The 24958-nt window shown below is 46.9% G+C and overlaps 3 protein-coding genes across 31 annotated transcripts in view; 2 read left to right on the top strand and 1 right to left on the bottom strand.

The window, feature by feature from the left end:
* Positions 1-10218, bottom strand: part of KIF9 (kinesin family member 9) — a 38654-nt gene extending 28436 nt beyond the window's left edge. Inside the window, exons 1-5 of one of the 4 annotated variants that reach the window (XM_004018499.6) lie at positions 8651-10218; positions 7411-7656; positions 5452-5549; positions 3835-4000; positions 1977-2083 (exon numbers count right to left, since the gene is read on the bottom strand). In XM_004018499.6, coding sequence (XP_004018548.2) covers positions 1977-2083; positions 3835-4000; positions 5452-5549; positions 7411-7600 — 561 coding nt within the window. In that variant the 5' untranslated portion in view covers positions 7601-7656; positions 8651-10218. Of the gene's footprint in view, positions 1-1976; positions 2084-3834; positions 5425-5451; positions 5550-7410; positions 7657-8650 lie in introns of those variants that run through there. The other 3 variants (XM_012100140.5, XM_060402908.1, XM_042236346.1) reach the window with 3 other exon arrangements.
* Positions 1-24958, top strand: part of KLHL18 (kelch like family member 18) — a 120144-nt gene that overhangs the window by 61682 nt on the left and 33504 nt on the right. For 2 of the 26 annotated variants that reach the window (XM_027957718.3, XM_027957717.3), the window contains exon 1: positions 9100-9248. The exons of the other annotated variants lie outside the window; for them this stretch is intronic. In XM_027957718.3, coding sequence (XP_027813519.1) covers positions 9120-9248 — 129 coding nt within the window. In that variant the 5' untranslated portion in view covers positions 9100-9119. Of the gene's footprint in view, positions 1-9099; positions 9249-24958 lie in introns of those variants that run through there. 26 annotated transcript variants of the gene reach the window in all.
* On the top strand, positions 469-960 carry LOC105603555 (SRA stem-loop-interacting RNA-binding protein, mitochondrial-like). Its single transcript, XM_042236359.2, has one exon. The coding sequence runs from the start codon at positions 584-586 to the stop codon at positions 923-925; it is 342 nt and encodes a 113-aa protein (XP_042092293.1). The 5' UTR covers positions 469-583; the 3' UTR covers positions 926-960.

The following is a 24958-nucleotide window of genomic DNA, read 5'->3' as shown; positions in this document are numbered from 1 at the left end:
GCCAGGCTCCTCTGTCTGTGGAATTTTCCAGGCAAGAGTACTGGAGTCAGGTGCCATTTTTTCTCCAGGGGATCTTCCCAACCCCGGGATTGAACCTGGATCTCCTGCATTTGCAGGGGCGTACTTTACCACTGAGCTACCTGGGAAGCCCATGTAAAATACATTTCAAGGACTTAGTGTAAGGAAAAAGAATGTAAAATATCTCAATAATTTTCACACTGATTACATATGGAAATATTTTGGCTATATTGAGTTAAATAAAATATATTATATATTATGTATCATTTAAGTGAAAGTTGCTCAGTCATGTCTGACTCTGCGACCCCATGGACTATACATTCCATGCAATTCTCTAGGCCAGAATACTGGAGTGGGTAGCTTTTCCCTTCTCCAGGGGATCTTGCCAACCCAGGGATCGAACCCAGGTCGCCCACATTGCAGGTGGATTCTTTACCAGCTAAGCCACAATTCATTTCACTTGCTTTACTTTTTAAAATGTGGCTACTGGAAAACCTAAAACTGAGTATGTGAGTTACATTAAATTTCTGTTGGGCAGCACCGAGCTAGATTATCAAGGTCTAAGATGCTAAAGATGGCAGCTTCGGCAGTGAGGGGCGCTATGGTACTGCGTACAGATATCAGCCGACCGGTTGTGTTTGTCAGAAAAATTCCAGGGACGGTGGCCTCAAGTGAGCTGAGAGAACACTTTGCACGATTTGGCCATGTAAGAAAGTGTACTGTTCCTTTTGACGAAGAGACTGGCTTTCACAAAGGTATGGGTTGGATTCACTTTTCTTCAGAAGAACTTCACCATGCACTACAATGGGAAAATCATGTTATTGATGGAGTAAAGCTCCATGTTCAACCTCAAAAACCCAAAGCTTTACAAGAAGACCAAACATCTGATGAAGAGAGAGATTTTTGAGACCCTCACTGCCTACTGAATAAAGTAAATAAGAGGGGGAAGAAAAAGGTCTAAGATGCTGAGGCATTGACAGTGGGATATTAAGAATATTGCTTCAAAAAAATTATAGCATGGATGGTTATGCACAAGAGGGGCAACTTCACTTCCTACTGGACAGGGCTATAAAACCTCAAGTTGCTTTTCAGGGAAAAATCCTCTGCCTCCCACGTCCAAAACAAGGGTCCTCACAGAATACAGGCTGCTGCTGCTGCTGCTGCTAAGTCGCTTCAGTCGTGTCCAACTCTGCGACCCCAGAGACGGCAGCCCACCAGGCTCCCCCGTCCCAGGGATTCTCCAGGCAGGAACACTGGAGTGGGTTGCCATTTCCTTCTCCAATGCATGAAAATGAAAAGTAAAAGTGAAGTTGTTCACTCGTGTCTGACTCTCAGCGACCCCATGGACTGCAGCCCACAGGCTCCTCCGTCCATGGGATTTTCCAGGCAAGAGTCCTAGAGTGGGGTGCCATTGCCTTCTCCAGGAACACAGGCTAGCAGACTCCAAAGGAACGCCCTCCTGTCCTGTCTTCAGTCACACTTCTCAGACCCCCAGGGCTAGCTTGGTCCTGAAAGCTCATGTTGTGCCCTGCTCCTTCCCTTTGCTCTTTCTGGGGTGACGGTGGTGGAAGAAGCCAGAGCAGGCCAGTAAGGAAGCACTGCAATGGTCCCTCTCCCTCATTAAAACCAGGAAGGAACAGAACTAGGTCCTCCGTACCCTCTGTTACAGGGCCACAGGCCAACTGAGCAGCAAGAAGCCAGTCTGCACATCCGACTCACTCTTTACCAAATGGGAAACAAGCTTAGCATGGGAGTCGGTCAGAGTCAGTCACACACACACACACACACACACACACACTCACTCACTCACTCACTCACTCACTCACTCACTCCACCATGCATAACCTGTCTCCCCTACAGGCTGCAGCTCCTTGGAGGCCTGGATCCCACTGGCTCCAGGAGCTGGCCTGGGATGGGCAGCTTCTGTGTGCCATCCTGCCCACCGGCCCACTCTCTACCTGCTGTAGGGCACGAGGGAGGATCCCTCGGTGCTTGTAATTCTCGGTTGCCCCCGTCATAGTATACGTCTTGCCAGCTCCTGTCTGCCCATAACACATGATGGTGCCTGCAAACATTTCAAAACACATTTTGGTGACATCCAAGAAAATAGATCTAAGGACAGCTTTTCCCTCCCCCAGCACGCCCAGCGCTAGCCAGAACCCTGGTGTGAAGGTGGCCATCAGGAGCAGCTAAGGACATCGGGAATTCCTGCCATGTAGGGTGAGTGGCTGAGCAGGGAAACAGGATGTAAAGGGTCAAACACAGACAGCTGCTCTGAATCTGTGGTCCATGGAGGGCTCTACTGCTTCCCCTTCTAAGAGGGGATCTGATCCTAGGGCTTCTGAGGAGAGCAGGGAATTCCAGGCTACAGACGACCTGGGAATTTTCCTAGCAAGATGAGGGTGATGAGAGCATTGAACCAGCCCTTCTTCAGCAAGACCATGGACAGCCAGGCTCTCAGGGCTAGGTCTGCCCATGGGGCTGCCCAGACAGAAAGAAAGAAGAGCTTTCAAAATCCCCAGGAAGAGATGGGAGTGGGAAGGGCACTTTCTGTTACTGGTGAGAATTCTTTGTAGACAGCACATTCCCACAAGACTAAAGTTGGTCCCAGGCCACTTTCAGAAACCGAATACTGTGACTAGGCCCTGATCTGTCCCAGTGCCCTCTCTGGGAAGAGGGCACCTCACTTGTGCTTTAGGTCTTCCATCACCACCAGGCCCTGGGACACAAACCAGTCACCTTGGGCTCCACTTCCCATCTGCTCATCCTCCTGACTTGGGCAGCCTGAACCGGACCTAACCCAAAGGCTGCTTCAGTAGATATTCACACAGCAGAAATGCCCAGGCAACACTGGGTGGTGGAAATCAGTGTCTGCCTTTTCCACATGGATGCTCTAGTTCCTGGGATTGGTAGGTTTTAACACAAGAGGCCTGAATTCAGCATCTGCACTGGAGTCAGAAATAGTATCTTTAATCCTGCAGCAATGTGCAAGAAGGAATCAGTTTAGCTGGGACTCAGAGCCCATTTGTGGCTCCACAGCACCCAGAGCCCATGACTCTTAGCCTTCCTGGGCCTTAGCTCCTCTGTCTCTACTTCCTCAGGGCCACATCCCCTCAGGACGAATGAGGACCACATCTGTATATCACACACAGGCTACAATGTTCGGGCTTCTACACTCAACCGACTTTTAAACAGAAGACCTAAAACTTGCAAACGGGGAACATGCTAGTCAGGAGCCACCAGAGAGACAGTCTACAGACTGTGATGTATTTTTTCTAAGGATTTTAAAATCTTAGATTTTAAAACAATATTAGACTGAACAAGTTTGTAGAAATTTCCCTATAAATTTTAATTTGCTAAATGGCTTTTTTTGTTAAGCTTTTACCTTAAGAATATCAAACTCTACTCAAGTTTTTAGTGATATATGTAAATAACCTAATACTGGAATGGAACAGATTAATTGTGCTGGTAGGATAAATGGAAATAGCTCCTGGCAGGTAGCCAGGAGAAAAATGTTTTGACTCCATCAAATTTATCCTAAAGACATTGTTTCAAAACTAATATTCGAGGAATTTGAAACAGGATAATATTTGAATCCCCATGACCTATAGAGAGACAGGGTCATTAAATCGTCCTATGAAGGTAGGAACCCAGGACCATGGGTCACCAAAGTTTTCCACCATAAGAACATGGAGACAAACAAAAGTTAGTAAGATAAATTGTAGTTTATTTTATTCACCATAAAATCCTTGTACCTCTTTCTGGGTGGGGGTGTTCCCCAGGTTCGTACGTTAAAACAACAATTAACTAAATTACCGTTAAAGCCATTGAGGGCCTGAGAAACCACATCCTTCGCGACTGTCTCGTAAACCAAGTCCTGGGAGGCATCATGGAGAACTCTGTCCAGTTTGAATGACCAGTCTGTCTGCTGGTTATTGACAACTCCCCTCCGAGTATCTTTTTTTAAGTGAATATCAATGGTCTAGGAAGAAACGAAGACTCCTTAAGAAACTGGTATAAAAAAAGTCAACGGCAGCCAAGGCCTGACCTGGAGGAAACAGAGGAGGTGAACTCGAGGAAGAACAGGGACTTGTATGTGTCCTGGATGACCTTCAGGATGGGGGGAAGGGAGCCACTTCGGGGAGGCCAGACACCCTCAGGGTGGAAGGAGCAGGGGACGGGAGCACATGCTGGTTCCAGCACATCTCACCCTCATGGACAGGGGGCTGTCTGTCTTAGTTCCCTCCTCTGGGATATGGGGTGAAGCACGTTTATCACATTCTCATTAAACAAGTTTTAGGTAAGTCCAATAAGCATAGGAATGCTTTGAAACAGGCCAGAGAGAACAGTGTGCTTGGGAATGGAGGCCTGCGCTAGAGCCCTAGCTCTTGGTGACTGGAGGCAAGGCCTCCCTGAGCGTTGTGGCGAGCAACCACTCCCTCACACGCTGTGGGTCACGGGACTATTCCGACATAGCAACTCACTGGCACTAAAGCAAGCGTGCCTGCCAACTTGTAATCAGCACGTTTTCACATGCAAAGGTTTTTAAAAATTTTGTTTTTAGATTTTTAGACCCCTCTATGGCAGCAGCTGGTTTAGAAATCTATTGGGCTAGGCTAATGGTAGATTCCAGTCTTTGAAATGAGGACTTCTGATGTAAATGGACTCTCACTGGACTCTTACACTGGCTGCCTTAGACACAGAAGCCAAGACACAGCCACACGCAGAAAAAATAAGATGAACAGAGCAGGGCTTGGTCCATTCATAAGTTAAATGTTCTGTGCTTCAGGGTCACTGAATCCACGTCCAGCAGGGTGCACTTCACAGGGCTGCACCTGAGTTTCTTTCTGACTGCTAGGACTTCAGAAGTTTGAATAGTTGACCTTTGAATTGCTCCCTTGAACAATGTCTCCAGGCTGCCCATAGTAGAGCCACAAATGTTTGCTGAATAAAAACATTTCATAACTCTCAAGGTATGCTAAATCTGTCTCAGGCTTCAGAATAGTCCTCAGACATTGGTGAGGACATGGGGAGGGATAGATCTTTCCAGTTCTCGCCGTAAGAGTTTCTCCCACTCTTTGGCAAGCTGAACAATAATCAACTGAAGACATTCCTACTGTACTCCCTGGGAGATTGTACAGTGGGAGATCTGATCACCAGAAAGTTTTATGAGTGTGGACAAATGTCACCTTCCAGTGTCAGATACAAGGATAAAGGTAAACTATTAACCAAAAAGGCAATAAAAATGGGAGTTTCATGAGCTTCCTCATCAACAGCATTGGTGGGGGGAGTGCTCTGGACTTGAAGGACTCTAGATTCCACCTGAACTTTTACCAGTTCTGTCCTGGTCCTTACAAGGTGGTTTGAAAACAGTGTAGTGAGAAAGCACCGAGAGATTGTCAGGCAGGTGAAGGCAGACACAACGGTACTTACTTTGTTGTCATCTCTATATTTGATCATTTCATGAGCAAAGTCATCAGTGGGTCTGACACGGACAAACGCGTGAACTTTTTTCCTAGAACCCATTTTAGCTAAAAAGAAGAAAACAGCAACATTTTCAGTAGTCATCCTCAAGCAACCATTAGAAGGGAGATGTCACTGATCAGCAAGATTGGAAAGCATGATGTGTGGCCCATGTTTTCCTCTCTCAGGAGCCAGCCTTCCTTTTTGCCCCCTAGCATCTCAGGGCTCTGCTCACAGGATCCTGCTCAACAAGTCTGTGTACATCCAACTTGATCAGGTGCCTCACCGTTCTCCACCGACCCCCTAAGAGACCAAAATGCAAAACAAAAAGAATGCTCCCTTCAGTGGCCTAAGTTTAGACGTGGATTCTAGAAATGTTCCGTATCAGAGTCCACCTACACTTTGCCTTCTTCATTGTATTTTCCTCTTAAAATACTTACTATGAAACGCATTAGAACTAGTTTTTTTTTTTTTTCATTAACATACCTTACCTGAGATGTAGCACCTCATCCTCTACCTCCATTAGACTAACATAGATCAGAAAAAAGATTTCCTGGAAGTATAGTTAATGGAGCCTGCAATCAAATATTCTTTCTTCTCCACCACTCCACTGAGAGGAAAATCAGTCCCCTACCTCCTCTGCCTCTCTTAAAACCTAATTACGTGCATTCTCATCATTTTCGGGTAGACACACATATGTTTGTATTCCTTCATTTATACTATCATGAATGATTACCATGTGTTTCATCAAATAGGATGAAGGCTTAAAGCTGTAAGTGACAGGGAGGGAAACTTAGGTAAATAACATTATTATGTAGAATTTTCCTATAGTGGAAAAGACTCTCAAAATAAGGACTATAAACATCTTAGATAGTCAAGCAGGACACCAATTAGCAGAGATGCTAGAAAAGGGGCTGTTGTCAATTAGATCTCTAATATCTTTTATGACTAAAGTATTTCACAAACATTAAAAAAAAAATTGTACCACACCCTCCAAATGATAACTAAGAAATCTCACATTTTATTGGATACTAGTCTCATTGGTCAAATCACACTAGGCTCTCCTCAGAATGTCTGTGTAAATATATTTAATACTATCACCTAGTAAATTCTGGTTCTAACATTGATCAAGAGTGGAGAAGCAAAGAAAGTTATTAAATGGAATAATCACACTGATTTTTACTGCTTTAAGGGGGAACTTAAAATGTAATCAGATCTTTAGATGCCTCTTATACACTGATGACAAAAGATGAAGTACTGAGAGAAACTGTCAACAAATTCTAAGGAAAGCTAAAAATCTTTCCATTTTTAGAAAATGAATGTGAAAGATATTCAGGTGAGTAAGGATCGTGCCTTGTCCCATTTCAGGTCTAAAAATTTTGTTTGTAAGGTTGAGCTCTAGAAACAAAAAGTCCCAAGTAGCTCTAACAGGACTGCCGAAATGAGAAAACTGAAGGGATTATCTCATCTCCAGGTTCACTTTGATCTAGGCTATGGGAAAGTGGAGAGTGGAGGGAGGTGTGCTTACTTAGGCAAGCAGTGTCACTCTCTAAAGTTCCCCATACCGGTCTGAGGGCCCATCCTCCTGCTCAGGGAAGTTAAGATGCTGTCCAGGGTGCCCTCTGAAAAGGAGCATGTTCTGGGGCAGGTGCCTAAAACTCCCTCCTGGCAGCCCCTACCCACGGACAGCCCAGGAGCAGCACAGGCCAGCTCCAAGCATCACCCTCCCCTCAGAGCCTGCCCCCTTTCTGCCCAGGAATTTGCCAACATGCACATGCAGCCATGCTATCTGTGCTTCCCAGTTCTCCCCATGCTCGCGCCAGGAGCCATATTCTCCCCAGACAAACCTCCTGTATTAACTGCATGCCTCCTTTGTGCCCCTCAAACACCAGACATTTAGGGACCCCATGCATGCCATCTTGCACTTACTGAAATAATGCTTGTTACTGTTCTTAGACCGCATCATTTGAGACAGTTGCAGCTCCCAAATTAAATGACAAGCTGCTTGAAGGACTGGATGGTGCCTTTTATCTCGTTTGAATCCCCCCGCTAAGTCCAGAACAGTGCCAAGCACAGAGCAGGTGCTTAAGAAATGGTGACTGGTGATGGTGGTGGTCATGGCTGGAAGTCAGAGCGTGGCTGAATCTCCATGTGTGGGTCCATCTTCAGTCACTACTGAGAGAGTCCCAAAGGGCACAGGATGTCACTCCCTCCCCTCACCACCACCAACCCCTGAGCCCACAGCCCTTCCAGGAGGACACTAGGTTTCCAGGCACCATTTGGAAAAAGCCATCTCAGCTCCTCACCACGCTCACCCTTTTAGTAGGGTCCTTCTCTCTAGGATCTTGTGGGGAATGCCTCTCCCTCATGGACACCACCCTTAGATATTTCTGGTGTAAATAAGTGAACCTCTGAGTAGTCGCCAGGAGCCCTCTCTGCTTAGAGGCTCACAGTTTCCTCACTTGTTGTAGGGGTGAGAATGAACAGATTGCCACCCGGCACCCCTAAAATGGAGAAAAGGAGAGGTTCAGATGGGTTCCTGTCTTCCAGCGCTCCTGTCCAGAACAGACTCTCAAGGAGAACAATCACAGCCACCAAAAAGGCAGCAGCATCTTAGGTCCGCAAACTCGGACCCAAGCCGAACTGGCCTTTCTCCTTTTTCTAACCCAACGGGCTGGACCTGTGAGTGGAGTCTGGGAGGCAATGGGCCTTGGGACCATTTCTGTGTCTCTCTGGAGCGGTTTCTGTATCTATAAAGCAAAGGGTTGGGACTGGTAATCCCGAAGCTCTCTATAGTAAGTCAGTTCAGTCGCTTAGTCGTGTCCGACTCTTTGCCACCCCATAGACTGCAGCACGCCAGGCTTCCCGAGTTAGAAAACCGACGAATAAAAAAGGTCGAGAAGAGCAGAGGTCCCTGAACCTCAGGCGCGACGCAGAACCTTCGTAAAACCAGGGAATATTAGATCCGAAGGCCCTAAGCGGCAAAAAGGCTGAAAGAATCCCCTCGACACCGCACCTTCCTCCGCCCGGTGGAGGAGACCAGTGAGCCAAGCCTGGGAACTCCCGCGAGGAGCGGTCTTCAGATTCCAGCAGCTGTCCGTCAGCGGGCGGACACCCCCCTTTCCAGCCTCCCTTCTCCCCATCCCGAGCGCGCGTGACCCCTGCTCACCGCTCGGGAGGCAGGAGCCCTCTCCCAGCCGGACCTCTGCATTAGCAGCTACGGAATACCGGCAGCGCTGCTGTCAGCCTGTGTATACGGTCGCCGTGGCAACGGGCCGCTGCTGGCTATTCCGGAAGTACGAGGTCGTGGCGGAAACGAAGTCCGCGGTCCTCTGTTGCGATACGAATAAGGTCAGGGCCGAAAGAGGAGGACAAGCGATGGGGCTGATTAATCCAGAAAGACTGCGGGAGCTGCAGGCACGAAGCCAGGGTCTGGGTAGCTGGGGAACGGAGCCGCAAGACCTGGGAAACCGCGAGGCCCGGCTTCCGGCGCAGAGCAGTTTGAGACTACGGCGGCCGCGCAGGCCCATTCGACGCCGGCCCAGCGCCTCGGGCCGCCGTCCGCCCGCGCCCTCGCCCCGCCCAGTTTAGTTCCGAGCCAGCACAGCCAGGCCTCGCAGTCTCGGCGGCCGGGGAAGATGGTGGAGGACGGCGCGGAGGAGCTGGAGGACCTGGTGCACTTCTCCGTGTCCGAGTTGCCTAGTCGCGGCTACGGCGTCATGGAGGAGATCCGGCGTCAGGGCAAGCTGTGCGACGTGACGCTCAAGGTCCCAGGGGCCGGGCAGCGTGGGGCTGAAAGGCCCGGGGGCCGAACGGGGAGGGAAGAGAGATGGGGGCATCGGGGAAGAGAGGTCTAGCGCGCTGAGGGATGGGGAAACGAGGTGGGAGTGAGAGCGACCGGCGGGGAAAGAGAGGTGCCGAGCGGCAGAGGGGGCTTGGGGCTGAGGGGGTAGACGGACAGGGTCAGCCTCTCAGTCTCAGACCTTGGAAGGAAACGCTAAGAGGTGCGCCGCTGAGGCCCTCGGGGACCTTGGGGTACCCGCCTCCTTTTTCTGTCACACGAGGAAAAAAAAAAAAAAACCAAAACGCGGACTTGGAGCCGCTCTGTGGAGGAAGGGGGCGTCGGCTCTTTTTACCTTCTGATGGGCACCACGGAAAAGCACCTTTTCTTGTCACCACAGACGTGCCCCCTCCGAGTTAGCTGCGGTGTGATAGAGGCGTGGGCTCTTCCTGAGGAGTCATTGCTCGCCCTGGACTGTTAGATTACTGCCTTGTCGCGTAATAAGAGCTTTTAAAATCGCATCTGGAAATCTTTTGAGGTGGGCCACTCCCCTGACCCCACACTGGAAGTCACGCTACCAGCACCGCAGAGGTCCCGGAGAATGGACTGATGGTCTCGCTTGGGGACAGGGCTCTCTTAACCACCTGTTCCTTGTTGGCATTCTGGGTACAAGACCCAGCCTTCCTCCCGTGCTTTTGTATCCATTCCTGCTGGGGAGGCATGCTGTCCTGCTCCGCGGCCGAGCTGCTGAGCCAGGTGGAGCCCTCCAGGTGGAGATGCTGGAAATCCTGTTCCCTGTTGGGCTTTGGCTAGAAGGATGTTAGCATCTGCGAAGGACCCTGTTTAAAAAATAAAACTATGCAGAGATCTCTGTGCTCTTCTTGTTTTCCGCAGGGTTAAGGAAACTTCCTCTTCCACATTTCTGAGTCAGACCTCCTGAGACAGTGAAGTAGAATGGTTAGGAGTGTGGCTTTGGAGATAGAAGAAGGATTTGGATTAAAATCCTTGGGCAAGTTACTTAAGCTCTCTTAGCTTCAGCTTTCCAAATGTGAAAATAGGGATGATTTCTAATTCTTAGTATTCATATGAGGATTAAATGAGAAAACTTGCGGTATTCTTTGCGTAATGCCTGGCCTAAGGTTTTTGTCACTCTAAACCCCTTCTGAGACAGAAACCAACACAGTATTGTAAACCAATTATCCTTCAATTAAAAATAAAAAAAAATTTTAATAATAATTTTTAAAAAGCCCTCTTGAAGGAGGTTAGTTTTCCAGAAGAGGAGTGAAGTGGACAGCAAGGGGACAGCATCTTTCGTGGGGAGTGAGCGGTTTGAGAAAAATGAGCTGGACTAAAGGAAACAGAGAAAATAAATATAAATGAGAGGGTTTTTGTTCACAGTGATCACATGGAAGCAGGTGTTGAGGGTTCTAGAGATTTGTAAGCAAGAGAATGATCTGCTTGTAGCAGTAACGCTTGGGGTGAGTAAAGACTGGTGAAAAGCAATAATGGGGGTGAATTTTTGGATTAACGTTTAGGCTGTAAGAGTAAGCCAGGGAAAGCTTAGAAGACACAGAGATGAAAAAAGGACATGATGGAGTAAGATAGTCATACTATATAACCCTAACCCACTAAACCCAAGCACACAATTTTCACTGAAGCTGACTTCAAGGGCCACATACTTGAGTCTGGAATCTTGCCTAATTTGTTGTCCTACTGATTTTGTGATGAAAGAGTAGGTGGAGGCGGATATCAGGAAGTGAGGTAAGGACTTGTTGGTGCACGCCATTTTTATGTCATGTGTTGTTAGTGAGTTGCACTAATGTATAATTAGAGAGCTAGAATAATCATATTAAAAGGCGCCATCGAGGTCTTCTAACAAAGCCATCCATTTCACAGATGAAAAAACCCTGGGGCTTAGCGATATTAAGGGATTGCCCAAGGCACAAAGCTGTATTAGCTGAGATCCAACACAGCTGTTGGTTGGTGGAAGCGATGCTTTTACGTCCTCTGTCAGATGACTCACCTGCCCTGCTAATGGTATATAAAGCAGAGCAGGAAACAAGCTGTCCTCTGTCAGCAGCGTCCTCTGTGAGCACAAAGGACAGTGATGGGTATGGCCAGGTGCAGTATCACTCTTCTGTTTCAGGACAGGAGACAGACACGGGCTTTTTCTGCTAGTCTTCTGGACCTAAGACTTCTTGACTCTTGATTTGGAAATGACCCTGTATTGGGAAGTACTGTGTTTCTGAATATTGTTCATTCCCGGGGCTCTCTACTCACTTTTTTCAGGTAGTTGTGTTTCCTTTTCAGCCTTGCCTCTTTTTGATGAGCAGTTAAAATTAAGGGGAAGAGTGTGTTCCGTTAGAGCACCTGTTCACATATCACAGTGGGCACCTGTGTTATGAATTCATATTCATCAAAAAGTCAGTTTTGCTCTTTTGTGAGTTATGTCGGGGGTGTTGTTAAATTTGGACACTGATTTAGGTGAATGAAGGAGCTTGATGCTGCCTGACTGTAGGTGGAGAGAGTTACATGGTCAGGGTACTCAAGATGGCTGTTGTCTTGCTCTCTGTACATCTCCTGCCCAACCAGTACCTGCTTCATCTATATCCTGCTCACATGACTGGCCTTTCCACCCTCTTATTCCCCGCCCCTCACCCCGTGATTATTCTTAGGAAAGGAGCAGGGGGCGGGGGGTCCCTCTTTGTTTCCCTGGTGACTGATGAGCCCACCTGACATCAGGTTCCCTACTACTGGTCATCTCCTTCCACTTGGGAGTGAAGACTACCCCCGTGTCCTGCCTGCCTTCTGCACACAGTGGGATGTCACTCCAGGACCTTGTTTCAGACGTATAAGATCCCCGCTATCCGTTAAACCATTGATGGCTCTGTTGCTGACTTCAGGTTCTTTCTTTGGTCTTAAAGTTGGGCCCATACAGGCCTTGTAGGCTTGCTGTGTGCAGCCCAACTGAGGTATCTTGGAAAATCAGTTCCTAACTGAGCAACATTCACTGGGTTCATCCTGTGGCCTCTGGCGCTTGGCCAGCCATCTGGGTGAATGTCAGAAGCCTGTCTTTGGGGATGCTTCTTACTGCAGGTGGTTCCTTTATTGTTTTGTACATGAGATCCCATTGTTTGCCCCTTGGCCACACCTGGTTCAACTTGTGTGCTGATTGATGGAAAATGAGACCATGTCCTTTCTCCAAGATGTATTCCTAGCCCCTCGTGAATTACAAGTATGGCATCTGCCTTCCTACTTTAGGTTTGTTGACTGTTGGCATTCCCATTGTCTCCCTGGCATAGAAACCAGCCAACTTCCTCACAGTCCATTTAGGCCTTTTCTACCCAAACAGCAGGATCACATCATTGTTTCTAGTTGGGGAGAAGAAAGAATGAACCAAGATGTGTGAACCAGGAGCTGGCAAGCATTTTCTGTAAAGAGCCAGATAGTAAATATTTTAGGATTTGTGGGTCACACTGTTTAAGTTGCAGCTATCCAACTCTGGGTGTTGTAGCACGGGAACAGCTGTACGTAGTACATAAATGAGCAGGTCTGGCTGTGGTCCAGTAAAACTTTATTTATAAAAACAGGTGTTGGCCAGACCCATTGGCTGACCCCTGTTGTATACTGATACAGCCTCTGTAAAGTTTAAGACTTGTGGATTCGGTTACACTTGCTTTATTGCCCCAGCGTCTACTTCTGTGGTTTCAGAGATTGGAAGCAGCTCTTGTTAAAGAGTACAGGTGAATCAGAAAAGAAAAACTTTTTTTTTCCCCCCGCTCACAGCAGTTGATCAAGGGACTGGCCTGGTCTGTGACCGATAACTGACATAGGAGAAGCTACTGTTACGTTGTGCATCTCATCTTTTTTAAAAATTATTATTTAAATATTTATTTATTGAGCTGTGCCGGGTCTCTGTTGTGGCATGTGGGTCTTCTGTCTTCTTTGTGAGATCTTTTTAGCTGCAGCACGTGGGATCTAGTTCCCTGACCAGGAAGCAAACCTGGGCCCCCTGCTTTGGGAGCACCTCAGCTTCCAGACCCCCAGAGAAGTCCCAGTATCTCATCGATAAAGCCTTGCAGCTCTGTTGAAGCTTGAAGCTAACTATTCCGAAGTATTAACCAAAGACACCATGGTCCCTTTCTATCTCAGTGGTAGCTGAGGATGCTTAGCTGCTTGCACAGGGGCAGGCCAGAGGAGACCGTGATGGCTCCTGTGTTCCCATGGGCCTGACTGGCTGTGTGCAGGGCTCGGAAGGTAAAGGCCAGAGTTCGGGCTTGTGGCAGGCCGGGTAGATCAGTAGCTCAGGTGCGGCCCAATATGTCTGGGCAGTGTGCTGCATATCTGATGAAAATACAGAAATGCTTTTTTTGGAAAATAAGCTCAAGAACGGGTATTTGTACAAGCAGGTTCATAGCAGCACTGTTCACAGTGTCCAAAAGACGAAAGCAGCCCAGTGGTGTGCTGCGTCAGTGGATGAATGGATAAACAAGATGCAGTCCGTTTTGTTCCATACATGCAGTGCAATAATAGTCCATGTATCCACTGGAATATTACTCAACCTTAAAGAGGAAGGCAATTCTGACCCTAAGCGCAAATGGATGAACCTTATAGACATTATGCTGCGTTTCAAAATAAGCTGGTCACGGAAGGACAGATATTGTATGATTCTTCTTAAATGGGGTAACCAGAGTAGTCAGATTCATAAAAGGAGAAAGTAGAATGGCGATTTCTCAGGGCCTGGGAGGAGGACATCGGGGTCAGTGTTTCATGGGTACTGAGTTTCAGTTTAGGAAGATGAGGTTCTAAAGATAGGTGGTGGTGATGGTTCTGCAGCAGTGTGCCACTGAACTGTACACCTAAAAATGGTTAAAACGGTAAGTTTTATGTATATTTTATTGCAGCCATGAAATTAAAAGATGCTTACTCCTTGGAAGGAAAGTTATGACCAACCTAGACAGCATATTCAAAAGCAGAGACATTACTTTGCCAACAAAGGTCTGTCTAGTCAAGGCTATAGTTTTTCCGGTCATGTATGGATGTGAGAGTTGGACTATGAAGAAAGCTGAGCACCAAAGAATTGATGCTTTTGAACTGTGGTGTTGGAGAAGACTCTTGAGAGTCCCTTAGACTGCAAGGAGATCCAACCAGTCCATTCTGAAGGAGATCAGCCCTGGGATTTCTTTGGAGGAATGATGCTGAAGCTGAAACTCCCGTACTTTGGCCACCTCATGGGAAGAGTTGACTCATTGGAAAAGACTCTGATGCTGGGAGGGATTGGGGGCAGGAGGAGAAGGGGACGACCCAGGATGAGATGGCTGGATGGCATCACCAACTTGATGGACCTGAGTTTGGGTGAACTCCGGGAGTTGGCGATGGACAGGGAGGCCTGGTGTGCTGTGATTCATGGGTTCGCAGAGTCGGACACGACTGAGCGACTGAACTGAACTGAACTACTACAATTTAAAAAGAGATAAGCTGAAGACTTGTTAGCTAGTGGGCCAGTGAGATTACTTACAGTGCTTTGTAACTGGAAAGACACTAAAAACAGAATTTGTCTCTCTCCCTAGATCCACTGGTCAGAAACATTTCATGCTAAGGAGCAATCTTCCTTACTCTTCAGTGTTTGCAATAAGTCGCTTCAGCCGTTAGGAACCGCATTTTTTATTAGCTCAGCCCCATGACTGCACTTCAAATGGTCACGTAAATGAAATCAACTTCTAAGAGATGTACATTTAAGTGAGGCACACACGTTATAAGGTTTTTATTTCTGTGGCGATTTGTAAAATGTAAAAGTCATGTCATCTTAACAGAGCTAGAGGATCAGCGAAACACATTATGCTAACCTGTCTTCCAACAGCATCTTTCTTGGCATAGTCTACAAATTAGAAATGCCTTTCAGATCTAGGTTTCGACCTCTTGTTTCACTCCTGAGCTCCGAATCTGTATTTCCATTTGTCCTGTTGACCCTTACGCTCATTGAATGTAAAATGAGGCCTCTTCTAAACCATCTCTTCTGCTTGCTTTGTTTAAAGATGGCACACCACCCGTCTAGTCATGCAGGACTGAAACTCTCAGATTGGCTTTATCTCGTCCTCTCTCTTTCACGTGCCTTTTGTGACATTTATCAATAATGGTAATTACACAGTTATCTACAGGATTATAACTCCGTGAGAACAGGGGCTGTGAGTGCAGCACTTAGTGAGGCTTCTGCAGAGCAAGTGCTCAATAACCCACTGTCCCAGTTCAGACCCTCTTCACCTTTTCCTAACCCGGGGTTTCTTTAACTCTGGCAGCGTGCTGAGAATCGCTGCAGACCCTTTATGGGATGATCCTGGTGCAGCCGGGGGATTGGTTTCCAGGTGTGACCATGTCATTCTCCTGTCCTGAGTGGCCTCCCTTTCATTCTCACTCAACAGGGTATCAGCAGATAATGTCAGCACCTTCCCTGAGTCAAGCACTGTCTGAAGTGCTGGGGCAGGAGCCAAGCAGGCAGAGCCCCGCGGGTGTGAGCTTACCTTCCCCAGCGGGGCACAGTGAACAAATGAACAGGTATAAAATGTCCAGCGGTGACGTGTGCTATGGAGAAAAGTCAAGAAGAATAGTAAGGGGACTGGGTGCTGGGTTTTTTGGGGGGACCTGAGCCAGTCTCTGAGTAAAAGACCCGAAGGAAGTGAAGGAGGAGTCCATGAGCGTATCTGAGGGAAGAGTATTCTAGGCAGAGCAAATAATCGGCACAAGTGAAACAGGAGCATAGTTCGCGTTTGTGGGGACAGCAGGCAGCTGGTGTGATAAGAATAGAGTGGCCCAGGAGAAAAGTAAAAGGACACAAGATCGGAGAGGCAGCCCCCAGCCCAGCGTAGTTCCTTGTACAGCACAGTACGCCACATAGATACGTGTTGAATGAGCATGTGAATGAATGAAGCCAGATCACATTTATTTATCTATGAATGAGGGGACAATGAAGGCAAGGCAGAGCGGGCCTTAGAGGTGTATCTAAGGTTGCAGGTGTATCAAAGGTAAGATGCATTTTCCACAATTCATGAAGCAAGCAGACAGTATCGTTTGCACTTTCCTCTTCTTGTCCCGCTCAGGAGGGAGAATGCTAATGGCCGGAGCAAGAGACCAGTTATGGCTTGTTCTTGAAGGAACGTCTGTTCTTCCACACCACAAAGAAAATCAGAGGTTAGAAACTTGTTGGCGGATCAGGAAAGTAGAACAGAGCTGCTCAGCTCTTGGTGGGTTTCAGAGGGGCTCCTGCCCACGTTGGGTGAAGCTCATCTTTTGTCCCGCATATCCGTAGGCCGTCACGTCTCTCTAAGTCGGCGAGATGTGGGGAGAGCCGTGGGGTGCTGGAGCCCAGGAGCAGCAGGCGGTGGCTGGTTTTCCGTAGGATGGATGGAAGGACTGCTGATCTAACTGAACCTCTGATTATCCTAAGCTGCTCTCAGAAATCCGTGGCTGCCTCCTGTGAGCTTTAAGAGGGAGAAGCTTAAGGATGTTCTGGGGGTGTCTACGGCCACCCTGAACAACTTTTCTAGATCTCCACCTGTGTTCTCGATACTCCAGTTCCTTCAGACCCGACCCCTCTCTGCCCTTCTCTCCTAGCTGCCCACAATCTCAGCTGCTGACTCTGTCTTAGGACATCAGTTCTCCCTCTTCTGGGCCTCCGCTCTAATATTCCCGGGGCTTGGAGTATCCGCTCCCCTCGGCCAGCAGAGTCCTACCCACGCTTCACAGCTCCTTTTGCAGTTTTCTCAAAGGGAGAGAAGCGGCCAAACACTCCTTCCTCTGTTCTCTTAAAACACTTTGCATTTGTGTCTGTTCAGCACTGTCTTGTGGTCCTAAATTTGCACACCTGACTCCCTGCCAACCTGTATGGGCAGAGACCTGTGCCATCTGCTTTCTTTTGCCCTATCACGGTGGGGAGATGTGTGAAATATGACAGTTTTCTCACCTCCTTCCAGGTATAGTTAATCTCTCCCACTTTACTTCAACCCCTGCTTACTCAGAATAGCGTCATGGCATCAGCCTCAGCCTTGCCTCAGAGCCTGTAAGCAATGCAGACCCTCAGGCCCCACCCTGGAGCTTCTGAAGTAGACTCTGGTGATTGTTGCGTCCTGTGCACCTGCCCCCCCCCCCCCATCCCTGCTTAGCACACTAACACAGAGACATGTGAGAGAGTCTTTCTCCCCCTCTAAACGTTGAGCTTCGGAAGCATGGGAAGCATCTATTATCTAACACTGTTCTTGGCATGTTTCAAGCTCTCAAAAGTGTTTGCTGAGTGCCCCTCCAGGGCCTCTGGCTTAGGTTGGAGATACTCCTTCAGTCAGCATATTGTTGCAGTGCATTTAGCTGTGCGTGATGCTTTGCTGCGTGTGTGAGGCACCCTGCCATGAGTGGGAGTCAGCCCCTTTCTTTGGCCTTTAAAGATTGGTAGGGGGAAATAGATAGCCATCAGTTAACTGTGAGACAAGGCAGAGGGTGGTAAGTTCCGTAACTGCACCAGTATCACCAGAGGGATGGCAGTTACTTCCAGTTCAGAGGGTTTGTGATGGCTTCATCGAGAGGATGGTGTCTCTTTGGTACTTTGCAAGATGAATAGGACTTTGACAGACAGACATGGTAGGAAGAGCCTGGGGAGAGCTGGTTCAAGGGCGCAGACTTGCAGGAGTGTATGCAGGATGTTTCTTGAGCAAGTAAGACATGGGGGAGCCAGGCGGAAGGTGCGATTGGGAAGGTGGGTGGAATGCTGACTGAACTCCTCGAATTCTCACGGTCAGGCATCTGAGCTGGTGAGAAACACTTGCAAATCGAATGTGGTTGGTATGGTTAGATGCTCAGTGGTTTCTGAGGGCTCCTCCCTCCCATCTCCCTTTTTCCTCCCATCCTTCTCTACTGGACGCGGGTGAAGCGGGGGTGGGTTTGAAGGAGGTGGGGACAGGCCTGAATGTTTAGCCAGCTCTTGACTGGCTCATCCGTGGGCCCATAGCCCCAGGTCTTTTCTTAGTGCTAGCTGGTCAACCACTTCCTCCCTCACCCCCTTCCTGAATCACTTACCCAGGGAGGCCCCCTAAAGCGGAGAGACCCAAGCTTCCTCACAGAGGGTTTCACACTGTGCTTTTTTTGTTGTTGTTAATTTTTATTTTGTATTGGTGAAAGTGAAAGTTGCTCAGTCATTTCTGATTCTTGGCGACCCCATGGACCATACAGTCCCTGGAATTCTCTAGGCCAGAATACTGGAGTGGGTAGCCTTTCCCTTCTCCAGGGGATCATCCCAACCCAGGGATCGAACCCAGGTCTCCTGCATTGCAGGCGGATTCTTTACCAGCTGAGCCACAAGGGAAGCCAAAGAATACTGGAGTGGGTACCCTATCCCTTCTCCAGCGGATCTTCCAGAACCAGGAATCGAACCGGGGTCTCCTGGATTGCAGGCGAATTCTTTATCAACGGAGCTATCAGGGAAGCCATTTTTTGGATTGGGGTTTAGCCAGTTAGCAAACAGTGTTATAGTTTTCAGGTGTGCATGCAGCAAAGGGACCCAGCCATACATATACATGTATATACCTGTACATACATGTACATATACATTCTCCCCCAAACGCCCATCCCATCCAGGCCACCACACACACTGACCAGAGTTCCATATGCTGTAGAGTAGGTCCTTGTTGGCTATCCATTCACAGAATGTGCTTTAAAACAGCATCAAAACCCCAGACTGAACCAGTTCTGTGCTTTCTGTTGTACTTGTCTCATTCCCAGCCCCGTGGGTTTGTGAGGACTAAACATTTCTGCTTGTAATGGGATGAGCATCCTTCTGCCCCTGTCCAGGGCTAGCAGGCAAGCTATCCAGGAACACAGCCCCACCCCCTTGTTGGACATGGCCCTGAACCGGACAACTACAGCGAGGCTTGTTTATTTCTTCTAGGGTCCAAGATGCACTGTTAGTGTGGAAGGCAAGCCCTCCGCGGGTTGGCCCCAAGCTTTATCCTCTTTTTCTTGAGGCTTTTGCTTCAGCTGATGAATTTTCAGATAAGGTCAGAAAGTAATGCTCCTTACCCTCTCTTTAGTCAAGGGCCAGTATCTTCCTTCCACTGGCTCCCCCAGCCCTGAGCCAGAAAGATGAGGTGAAACTCATCAAAAGTTGTGTGACTTGTACCCCGGATGAAGGACTGAGAGCTCTCACCTTTTAGATGAAATCATTTTAGGATTGATTCCACAGATTAAAGAATGAGGCACTGTTTTCAGTGCTAGGATTCAGTCTTTCCTTTCCATGGGAAGATTCTTCAGCCTGGATGGGAAGACATTCATTAGGGGCAACATAGTGTGGTATATCTTATCTTCTGTGCTGGAGGCTCATATCAAGTGTGCAGGAACGGAGGAGCCTGCTGCCTGGGGGTCAGGGAAGCCCCTCAGAGGAGGGAGCATTTGAGCTGGATCTTCAGAGGTTGAGGAGTAAATCACCAGGCAGAAAAGTAAGGAATAAGGATCCAGGCAAGGGAACAGGGCCATGTAAGGGAACTGGCAGCAGCTCAGAAGAGAGACACGAAAGCGTGAGTCGCTCAGTCTCGTCTGGCTCTGCGACCCCATGGACTGCAGCCTGCCAGGCTCCTCTGTCCATGGAATTCTCCAGACGAGAATGCTGGAGTCGGTAGCCATTCCCTTCTCCAGGGGAATCTTCCCCACCCAGGGACTGAATCCTGGTCTCCTGCATTGCAGGCAGGGATTCTTCCCACCAGGGAAGCCCGGAAGAGAGGCCATGGTGAGGCATGAAACTGGTTAGGTAGATGGGGGCCAGTTTAGAATTTGGATCTGACTCAGGCAGTAGGGAGCTCAACAAAGTGGGGACTGACATGATCAGACTCAATTTTAAATCGAGTTGATTTATTCACAAGCTTCATTCATTCAACATATAAAGAGTGTTAATTGCTAGACAATCCAAAGAAACATGAGAAAGATTGCTCCTTTGGTGGAACTCGGGATAGGTAAGTCCATCATGTCAGGGAACCACCATCTGCTCTTGTCAGGGTTACCGGTGACCTCCGCTTCCTCAGGGCAGAGCTGCCCCGTGACCTCAAAGATGTCCCTCGCGCTGCCCCTTCATCATCACATCCACGCCCTCCCTCCCACCATCCCTAATTGCTGGCAACCGCTGATTTGTTCCCCACCTCTCATTTCAAGAATGGTGTATAAAATGGAATCACAGAGTATGTGACCTTTGAGATTGGCTCTTTCCACTCCGCATAGTGCATTTGAGGGTCATATACTTTGTTGTATCAATAGTTTGTTCTTTAATAGATCTGAGGAGTGTTCCATGGTGTGGATGGATGTACCACGTTTTGTTTAACCATTCACCCACTGAACCTTTAGGTTCTTTCCAGCTTTCACATATTACGAGAAAGGGTGCTGTGAACATTCATTTACAGGATTGTGTATGAATGTCAGTTTTCATTTCTCTGGGATAAGTGCCCAAGAGTACAATTGCCATGCCACGTGGTAAATTGAGTTTCAGTTCTAGAAGAAATCGCCAAATTGTTCTGCAGAGTAACTGTGCCATCGTACATTCCTGCCAGCATGTTTGGTGCAGTGGTTACTTTTGTGTGTCAGCTTGACTAGGCTGTGATGCCCAGTTGTTTGAGCAGACACCAGTCTAGATGTTGCCCTGAGAGTATTTTTTTAAGGTGTGATTAATGTTTAAAAAGTAAACTTAGAGTAGAGCAGATTACCTTCCAAAATGGGGTGGACCTCATCCAATCAGTCGACAGTCTTAAGAGCAAAAACTGAGGTTTCCCAAAGAAGAAACGTTTATTCAAGATTACAACATAGAAATGCTTCGTGAATTTCCCACTTGCTGGCTTGCTCTCAAGATACCAGTTAATTTTTGTAAAAACCGAGGTGTATGTCAAAGTTCTTTTTTTTGCTAAGGGTGTCCAGCTGCTCCAGTCCTGTTTGCTAAAAAGACTGTCTTTCTCCCATGTGTGGTGCGCAGATGCTTTTGTACATTTGTGAGAAATCAGTTGGCTATCCCTGGATGGGGCTTCTGGGTTCTCCATTCTCTTTCGTTGGTGAGTGCCTCTCTCCCTGCTCCAGTACAACACTGCTGTGCTTTCTCTAGCTTTATGTGACAAGTAGTGAAATGGGGAGAGTTACTCCTACCCCTTTGTTTATTTCATTTTACCTGTTTCCCCCGTTTGAACCATTTTTAGGCACACAGTTCAGTGACATTAGATGCATTTGCAATGATGTATAGCCAGTGCCACTGTGTATTTTGGAAACTTTTTCATCAGTTGAAGCAGAACTCTATAAACATTAAGTAACAAGTCCCCAATGCCCCTCCCCCCAGATCCTGGTTTCCTTTGTTTTATAGGGCCGGCCAAAAAGTTCGTTTGAGTTTTTCCATGACATCTTATGTAAAAACCCAAACAAACTTACTGCAGAACCCAGTATTTTCTTGTCTGTGTGGTTTTCACGATTCTACACCCTTCATATAAGTGGAATCATATAATATTGTCCTTTTGTGCCTGGTTTATTTCGCTTAGTATAATGTTTTCAAGATTCATCCATGTTGTAGGGTGTATTAGAATTTCATCCCCCTTTAAAAAAAAAAGTCTTTTTTTTTTTTTTAGAGCAGTTTTAGGTTTGCAGCACAACTGAACTGAAGACAGAGATTTCCCATACACTCCCTGTTGGTGCTGCACACAGAGCCTCCCCACTGTCAGCACCCTGCACCCAGGTGGTACATTTGTTACAATCAATAAGCCTATATCGACACATCAGTATCACCCAAAGCCTGTACTTTACGTTAGCGTTCACTTTTGGTGGTGTATGTTCCAAGGTTTTTGAGGGATGAATGGCGCGTATCCACCATTATAGTGTCACAGAGCCGTTCCATGGCCCGGAGGCCCATCTGTGCTCACCTGTTGGCCCCTCCCTAACCCCTGGCAACCAGTGAGCCTTGTACTATCGCCATAGTTCTCGCCTTTTCCAGAATGTTAGGTAGTTGGATGCATATAGTATATACCTTCTAAAGATTTTTTTTCTTTTCACTTGAATATGTATTTAAGGGTCGTCTATGTCTTTTCATGGCTTGATAGCTCTTTTCTTAACTCCTTTGGGAAAATTCCAAGGAGCGTGATTGCCAGATTACACGCTAAGAATATGTTTAGCTTTGTCAGAAGGTGCCGAACTGTCTTCCAAAGTAGCCATCCCGTTCTACATTCCCACCAGTGATGAATGAGCATTTTTGTTGCTCCACGTCTTTGCCAGCATTCAGTGTTGGCAGTGCTCTGGGTTTTGGCCATTCTAGTGGATATGTATTGTTACTTCATTGTTTTAATTTGCATTTCCCTGATGACATGGTGTGGAGTGTCTTAATATGCTTATTTAATACACTTATTTTTTGCCATCTGTATTGGGGAGATGTCTGTTAAAGTCTTCTGCCCATTTTTAAATTCAGCTGTTTCTTATTGATGGACTTTTAAAAGTTTCTTGCATCTTTTGAATAACAGTCCTTTCTCAGACATGTGTTTTGCAAATATTTCCTTCCAGTCTGCGCCTTATCTTTGTCTTGATTCCATCCTTTTTAGGGCAGAACGGTGATCTGTTATATGTATATGCCGCACTTTGTTTATCCACTTATCTATTGACGGGCGCCTGGGTTGTCTCCATCTTTCGGCCACTGTGAATGCTGGCGCTGTGAACACGAGTGTACAAGTAAATCTTTGAGACTCTGCATTCAGTCCTTTCGGATACACACCTGGGGGTGGGACTGCTGCATCAGATTGTTACTCTGTGTTTAACTTTCTGAGAAGCAGCCAGACTGCTTTCTGCTGTAGCTGCGCCATTTTGCATCTCACCAGCAGTGCACACGGGTCCCCCGGTATTGTCACATCTTCATCAGCGCTTGGTATTTTCTGTTTGATTTTTCTTTTTCTTTTCTTCCTTTTTTTTTTCTTCTTCTAATAGTAGCTATACTCATGAGTGTGAACTGGTATCTCGTTGCAGTTTTGATTTACATTTCCCTGATGACTAATGATGTTAGACATCTTTTCATGTGCTTGTTTGGCCCTTTGCACTTAATTTTTGTTCACAACTGCTTTAGGTATTTTAGTTCCTTTGCCTTTCCGTATAAATTTCGGAATAATCTTGTTTATAGCTATAAAAAGACTCTTGCTGGAACTTTGGTAGGAATTGCATTAAATCTATGCACTAATTTGGAGAGAAGCGACATCTTTATTGCGTTGAGTCTTGTAATCCTTGCACACGGTATGTCTCTCCATTTGTTTAGATCTGTGATGTCTTTCATCAGCATTTTGTAGCACATCAGTCCTGCTAACTCGTTAAATTCACATCATTTAATTTTTTTGAGCAATTATGTAATTATATTTTAGATTTTGACTTACACATGTTAACAGATAGTATGTGGAAGTACAGTTGATTTTCTATGATGATGTTGTGTCCTGCGGCCTTATATACTGTGACCTTGCTGAACTCACTCATTGGTTCTAGGTTATTTCTGGTTGGCGTTTGGCATTTTTGTGTATGTGGGGAGGGGACTGTGGGGGTTGGTAGATTGCCTTGGATTTTGTACATAGACCATTGTGTCATTGGCAAATAAGGAGACTGCTCTTTCTTATTTTCTGATGTGTATTCCTTTTCTTTGGCTTTGTTACCTTACTGCACTGGCTGGAACTTTCAGGACTGTGCGTAATAGCAATGGTAGGAGTAGACAGCCTTGCCTTTCTCCTCTTCTCAGGGAGGACTATTCCGTCTTTTACCAGCAACTATGCAGTTAGCTAACGGTCTTTTGTAGATGTTCTTTATCAAGTTGAGGCAATTCCCCCTATTCCTAGTCTTTTTAGAGTGTTTATCATGAATAGGTGTTGAATTTTGTCAAATGGTTTTTCTTTTGTACATCCCTGATTGAGAGGGTCATGTGATTTATTTTTCTTCTAACCTGTTTTTATGGTGGACCTGTTTTTATGGTGGACCCAGGGATCGAACCCGGGTCTTCCGCATTCCAGGCAGATGCTTTAACCTCTGAGCCACCAGGGAAGCCTAACCTGTTTTTATGGTGGATTATATTGAAAAAGTTTTGAATATTGAATCTGCTTTGGATCCCCAAAATAAACCCTATTTGGTTGCAGTATATGATTAATTCTTTTTGTATTTTGTTAAAGGATTTTGCATCTGTATTCCTGAGGGATATCGGTCTGTAGTTTCCTCTCTTTTTGTGCTCCCTTTTGTCTACTTTGAGTATTAGCCTAACACTGACTTCAGTTTGAGTTGTCCCCTTCTCTCCTGTTGTCTGTAAGAGATAGTTTAGAATTGGTATTAGTCCTTTTTTAAATGTTTGGTAGAATTCTCCAGGTCTCAGCCTGGAGACCTTCTTTTCGAGACTTTTAAAATTAAAAAATCAATTTCCTTATTAGCTCTAGGGCTATTGTAATGATCAGGGTCTCATTTTGGTGGGCGAGGGGGGAGAGGGGAAGGTAAGCTAGGAGTCAAATTGCTCCGGAATCCACTGTTCACACTTACAGAGGAGGGCACCCAGTGGCCCTGGTTCCTGTCCACCTGACCTCAGAGAGGTCACATGCCCCAGTTATGATGGGCAGTCGGACACTGGGTGTGTTTATCCCTATCCAGAGTCAGGATATTTTCCCTGATTCAAAAAGTGAGTTATCTTTGCGGCAGATA

This window comes from Ovis aries, chromosome 19 (assembly GCF_016772045.2).
Source record: "Ovis aries strain OAR_USU_Benz2616 breed Rambouillet chromosome 19, ARS-UI_Ramb_v3.0, whole genome shotgun sequence".
In the NCBI taxonomy this organism is placed as follows: domain Eukaryota; kingdom Metazoa; phylum Chordata; class Mammalia; order Artiodactyla; family Bovidae; genus Ovis; species Ovis aries.
The sequence above is the reverse complement of the archived record's forward strand: the minus strand, read 5'-3'. Positions and strand labels throughout refer to the sequence as shown.